This window comes from Urocitellus parryii, chromosome 9, assembly GCF_045843805.1.
Source record: "Urocitellus parryii isolate mUroPar1 chromosome 9, mUroPar1.hap1, whole genome shotgun sequence".
Lineage (NCBI taxonomy): Eukaryota > Metazoa > Chordata > Mammalia > Rodentia > Sciuridae > Urocitellus > Urocitellus parryii.
The window spans coordinates 19,898,053-19,904,052 of NC_135539.1; the positions used below are offsets into that span (position 1 = coordinate 19,898,053).

Consider the following 6,000-nt stretch of genomic DNA (forward strand, 5'->3'; position numbering starts at 1 on the left):
GTCCATGGTCCCCTCTCCCCCCAGTAAAGGGAGAAGCAGCCATGGTTTGAAGAGCATGTGAACCCTCCACCTTGTCGCAGAATCTTATGGCTTCTCACTTGGGCACTTTTGAGCTTCTAGAGGAGACAGGACAGTTCTTGGGAATGTGTGTCCCTATGCCTGTGTGGAAGGGGTGGGTTGATGGCCATATGGGGAGTGGGCACGAACATCCAGCTCTCCCCCATGACCCCTGTGGAAGAGCGAAGGCCGAGCCGTGCTGTCTTTGCTACGGCCAGCCAGGAGGAGGTCTGTCGCTGGCTGTTCTACTTTGTCCACCTGGAACCTCGTCCCTGTCCACCCAGCTTCTCCCTCACTGCGTCCTCCCACCCCAGCCAGCGGACCTGTCAGGATGGACTGGTCGACCCGGAGGGTGGTGGATTTGATGGAGAGGATGCGGATGTCTGCGGGGACTTTGTCCCCCACTGTGGAGAGATTAGAGAACAGTGAGATCAGTGGGGAATGGAGTTGTGTTCTTTCCTAAGAAAACCCCAGTCCATGTTTGACTCTTCACCTCACCCATCCTCAGGTCTGGGTATCCACCCCGGGCTTTCCTTAGGCCCTTGGCATATATATGCTCCGGCCACCTCAGCAAGCACAGCCCTCCCACTGTATAGCACCATTCCTTCTGCCCCCCCTTTGTTGAATGCTTTTCTTCCCACTAGCTCGAGCCTGGGAAGGGAGGGTCTGGTGTATTTCCTGGCACATAGTATGTGTTCATTAAAACAACCAAGGGGGAAAATCAGGGACAATCCAGCTAAAGCTGGACAGAGAGGGAGACAAGGGTGAGAAAGCTGAGGAGGGCAAGGCAAGAAGGTAACTCAGAGAACAGGCTGAGTTGGAGAGAAGTGGCACCAGGCAAGAGAGGAAGTGGACAGTCAGGGAAGGTAGAAAGAAACAGGAAGAAGTCTAGAGTTGAGAATATCAAGGTCAAACTAGAGGAAAAAGTGGAGTGTGAAGCAGGAGAGGAGTGCCCACGAGGGAGGTCAAAGGAGGATGTGGGAGGAAAGGAAGGGGCACCCGTGGTCACAGAGGAGAGCACGCATTGGAACCTGGCAGCCAGGCCTGAGCATCTGGGGGCATGTGGGAGCCAGGGGTGAGCCAGTTGAGGGGAGAGGAGGACAGTCTGCAGGAAACAAGGTTCAGGGTTGTGGGCAAACCCACAGGAGAGCCAAGAAGGCTGTGGTGGGCGAGGGAGGCGCCCAGGTAGGAGGCCCCCACACCAAGAGCACCTGGGAGGAGCTGAGAGGCAGATGCCCCTCAGACTCAGAGACCTTTGCGGGAGGCTGAACAGTTCCCAGGGCCTCTGTCTAATTCCACCCTGGTCCCGCAGATGGCCCAGGGGACAGGGTTCACTGTCTCTCCTTCCCTCAGTTTCTAAGGTCCCTTTTCCTGGGCCAGAGGAAGCAGACGGAGGAGGGAGGCGGTCAGTGATGGAGTCTGACACCCTGTCACCCAAGCCCCGGTGATATTTATAGATATCCATGGGGCTGACTCCAAACTGTCACCAGGGCAGGACAGCATCGGGGTCCTCGGCCTGCCTGCCCTCCTCCCTGTGTTTCCCGTGGTGGTGACATGGGTGTCTGGTGAAGGGAAGGAGGCCTAGGAAGATACCTTCCCCATGCCAGGGGCCTGGAGACGCGGGAAGGCCTGCGCAGGGCAAATATAAAAACCGCTGAAGGGGGCAGAATCCCAGTAATCTTAGCCACCCGGCCCCCACCCCTCCCTGGGAAGGCATTAAGTGTCCCTTGCTGGGGGCGGGGCCCTCCTTGAGCTCCCCTCCTCCCAGGTCCCGTGCTCTGAGCTGGGACCAGAGTTTCCCTTACATGGTCGGGGGCTTGATCCTTGGCTCCCCTCCTCCCTTCTACCCTCGCTCCTTCCCCTTTGAGAGGCCTCAAGGGCACTGGGAGGTCAAGACTGAAAGCTGACCAAGCTTGGGGGTGGGTGGAAGGAGAGGGAAGCCAGGCCCCACGAGGGGGTGGAGACGGGGCCGTTGGCAGAGACTGGGTTCCACCTGTCGCTTGCAGTGCTGGGGGAGAGGAGGGGGAGCAGGGGGTCTGCCTGCAGACTCAGGGACAGGACTGGCTGTTCCTGCGGAGGCTCTGACGAGAGACTGCTGTGACTAGAATGTCCCGGGGTGACCTCTTAAGGAGTCTGGGAAGGAGAAGCCACCCCCACCTTCTTCTTGGCCTCAGACCCAAGACCTCCCATCCTGGACCACTCATTCCCATCACTCACCGGCCACCTCCACAATGTCCCCGGGGACGATGTCCCGAGCCTTGATCCTTTGCACTGACTTGCGGTCAGCCCGGTAGACCTTCCCCATCTCGGGTTCATATTCCTTCAGCGCCTCAATGGCGTTCTCTGCATTTCGCTCCTGAGGGACACAGGTGGAGGAGGGCAGGGTCACCAGAGGGAAGAGGAGAGTAGGGAGGGAGGGGACTGGTCTAGGAGGATTGTGGGTCACCGGTGAGGGGTGCAGAGATGGAGGAGCAGGGACCCAGATTCTAGGGGACTTAAGACCATCACAGGCAGAGATATGTAGTTCCAGCTGGGCACAGCGAGTAGACAAAACCCCACAGGGGTGTGTGTGTGTGTGTGTGTGTGTGTGTGTGTTAAGAAAGCTGTCACCTATGGCTAAAAACAGGGAAGAGAGTTTTGAGCAGAGAAAAAAAAAAGAAAAACAGGAAGCAGAGACAAGGTCAGTAGAGGTGGTGAGATAAGAGGAGGAGGAAATCAAACTAGACCACTGAGCTCCTACTGTGCACCAGGCACTTTCACACTCATCATGTGCAATTCCACCACAATCCTGAGGGACAGGATTATTGGCCCTATCTTACAGATGAGGAATCTGAGACTCAGAGATATGAAGGAACTTGCTCAGGGTCATACAGTGAACAAGTGACAGTGGATCTCAATTCTTTCCAACACTCCATCCTATTTACAAACTAGGTGAGAGGACCCAGGGGAAGCCAAGGAGGAGGAGGAGACTGGAGGGAGGGTGGGCCTCATGATGGGTGTCAGGACTCAGAGGAAAGGGGAGGGGTCAATGCTAACCTGCCAAACCCCCACGATGGCATTGGCAATGAGGATCAAGAGGATGACAAAGGGTTCAACAAAGGCGGTGATGGTCTCTTCACCTTCCTCAAACCAGGCCAGCACCTGGGGAGCAGGGCAAGGGAGAATAACAGATAATAAAGACCTCCCCCCAACCTGGGCAAAGAAAGGAAGTGCAAGGGTTCCAGGTACCACTGCAGAGGTCCCTGTGCAGGAGCTTATGGGGCATATGGGGACTGCAGACCCACATCTGTGGGAAGTTCTACCCACTCAGAGCATCAGCAATGGCCACTGCAGTGATTCAGAGAGAATAGGCCAGCACAGACATGCACAATTTCAGGATTAGCTGGGAGTGCTTTCTAGTTTCCCTCACTGAGTTGCTGGCTTGGGAGCAAAGCTCAGGGGACACCCAGGCCAAATACCCCCACAGCCACATCCATCCCAGGGGAGCCAAAACCCATAGGAAAAACCCTGTGGTCCTCAGAGGCAGGCGCCCAGCCCACCCGCAGCCCTCCCCCACAGGCGAGGTAAGGAAGCTCCAATTTCACGAGGGAGCAGGAGGGGGGATAGTGTTACCCGCCTCCTGTACACACCCCGCCCCAGCTGTTGCCACTGCCAGGCAACAGCCACAGGCAAATGTCAAGGAGCAAATCTGAGAAGGGAGAAGGGAGGCCCTGCCAGCTTGCGCTCAGGGGCAGTAGGGCCTCCATTAAGGAGACCAATTGGACAGGGAGGCTTCTAAGCCTCCAGAGCCTTATCTTCCAGCAGGACTAAGAAGTCAAAGAAAGTCCGAAATACAGGGTGGCCTGCTGGGATGGTGTCTGCGGAGGAGCCACCTGCCGGTTCGTGGACACTAGAGGAGAACCCTCAGGGCAGGAGAGGTGGCAGGGGTCTGAAGAGGGGTGGGGTAGCCCTGAGGCTGTGAGGGGCCTGGGGCGGGGGAGAAGGGGTAGGGGTGTCAGCCTGGATGGGTGAGGAGGAGTCCCAGGTTCCAGCCCTGTGGGGGCTGGGGTGGGGGTGACTCGTAGAGACAGATGAGAAGTTGGGGAGTTGGGGGCGCCTTGGGAGCCACCCTCGCACCAGCAGCGCTTTCCCGCTTCTCTGAGCCGAGTCTTTCCCTTGACCAATCAGCGTTAGAGAACGGGGAGGGCGGGGCAGGGGCGTCAGGGTGCTCGGTGATTGGTGGAGCGGAGTGGCCCGGGGCATGCCGGGAGTGGTCATGGCCCAGGAGCCTCAGCGCGCGGGCGTCTGAGCCCCGAGTGCAGCGCTAGCGGGGTAACCCGAGCCCTCGAAGCCCTTGAAGCTCCGAGGGTGGCTTAACTTCAGTGTTTTGGCTGAGAACAGCCTTACAGCTTAAAATAAAACCTGCCTGCGGGGTGCGGGGGAGGACGGAGGGCGCGAATCAGCACCCAGCCCCCCCAACTCTGGTCTGGAAAATAAGGATGCTCAGGGCTTGGACTAGTGGATCCGCGACCGGGAGCCTTGCTAACCTCCGCCGCGAGAGCAGACTCCTGATCCCCCATCACACCCCAGCCAGCCCCCAGATGCCCTCCTCCACTTACAAAAGAGATGCAGGCGGCCAGCAGAAGGATCCGCACCAGGAGGTCTTCAAACTGCTCTACCACCAACTCCCACAGGGACTTCCCTGGGAGGGGGGAAGGGAGAGGCAAGGGGAAGGGTCCCCCCGGGTTAAGATCCAAAGGATGGAACTCTGGGACTTTGCATATAGGCTGAGGTCCAGGGAATGTAGTGCCCTGAATCCCTAGGATGATGGGCAGGGGCTTGTATGAGAGAATGGCAGAGGGAGCTGCCCGGAGTCCAAAAGGCAGGCTCCTCAAAATAGTGGACAGTTATTCAAGGGTGGGATGCCTCAAGGAGAAAGTGCCTGGAGACTTCTGCCTTGGATACTGCAATGTCTGGGAAGGGGATCTTTGCCTTTTGGAAAGGAGTGTGGGGTCTGTATGGCAGGGAGAAGGGTGGGTCATTTATGAGGGCTCAGGGCTTCCCTACTTACCTTCCTCTGCAGGGAGCTCTATGCAGGGAAAAAGGAGAAAAGGACATGTTCATTTGGGGTTCAGCCTCCTGGCCCCCACGCCCAAGAGTTTGTGGCTAAGGCCACCAATAGGGCACCTGAGGTTCACAAGGTCATCCCGTAAAACCTCCCCAAACTCCACATCTCAGACCCAGTTTGCTCAGTATCCTCTCCCTGCTGCAACCATCAGACCATGTCCCTAGGATACTCTGGAGGAGCAGCTCCGAGTATGCATGTGGGTGCTACCAGTCTGTTTTCCAAGGGACACTTACCATTGGGGCCGTATTTCTCCAGATGCCGCTTAACTTGGTCCTGGGAAAGGCCCGTGGTCTCGCTCACCCCAAAATAGGCCAAACATTCCTCTGTGCTCTTGGCATGTGCAGCCTCCATTGTGCTCCCTTCTTGGGGGCCAGGGGGCGGTGTGTTCCTTCCGGGGGACTCTCAGGCGTGGGGGCCTTCCTCAGTGTTTCTACCTGCCTATAGTCTGGGTTTCTTCCTTTTTCTCGCCTGCCCCCCCCAGGTTTTCCTTCTCTCCACGAAGCTCTGACCCCCGTCCCACTTGCGGCAGCCGGCCACCCCCCCAGCCCCCAGCTGGTCCTTATGAGAGAGTGGGGGGGGCCAGGCTCCCCCCTCCCCCAGATCAGGGATTGGCTGGCTGAGACTCTAGCAGGAGGGGTCAGAAGAGAGAGATATTTCTGCTGACAGAGGGGAACAGTGGGGCTGCAGCCTGAGATGTCACTCATGAGGGAAGCAGAGGTGGCCCTGGCCCTGGGGGGGGGGGCAAGGATAGACTTCATTATCATCTGCTACTGACCCCACCCCCAATGGCCTCAACTTCCCCTGATGACTGAATTTCCAGTCCCAGACTCATCCCC

The 6,000-nt window shown here is 57.8% G+C and overlaps 1 protein-coding gene across 2 annotated transcripts in view; it reads right to left on the minus strand.

Moving 5' to 3' along the window:
* Positions 1-5,714, minus strand: part of Atp2a1 (ATPase sarcoplasmic/endoplasmic reticulum Ca2+ transporting 1) — a 17,933-nt gene extending 12,219 nt beyond the window's left edge. For both annotated transcript variants that reach the window (XM_026392112.2, XM_026392113.2), the window contains exons 1-6: positions 5,398-5,714; positions 5,108-5,125; positions 4,656-4,738; positions 3,094-3,198; positions 2,275-2,413; positions 381-461 (exon numbers count right to left, since the gene is read on the minus strand). In XM_026392112.2, the coding sequence (XP_026247897.1) occupies positions 381-461; positions 2,275-2,413; positions 3,094-3,198; positions 4,656-4,738; positions 5,108-5,125; positions 5,398-5,515 (544 nt within the window). In that variant the 5' untranslated portion in view covers positions 5,516-5,714. The remainder of the gene's footprint in view (positions 1-380; positions 462-2,274; positions 2,414-3,093; positions 3,199-4,655; positions 4,739-5,107; positions 5,126-5,397) is intronic.
* Positions 5,715-6,000: the final 286 nt, after the last annotated feature.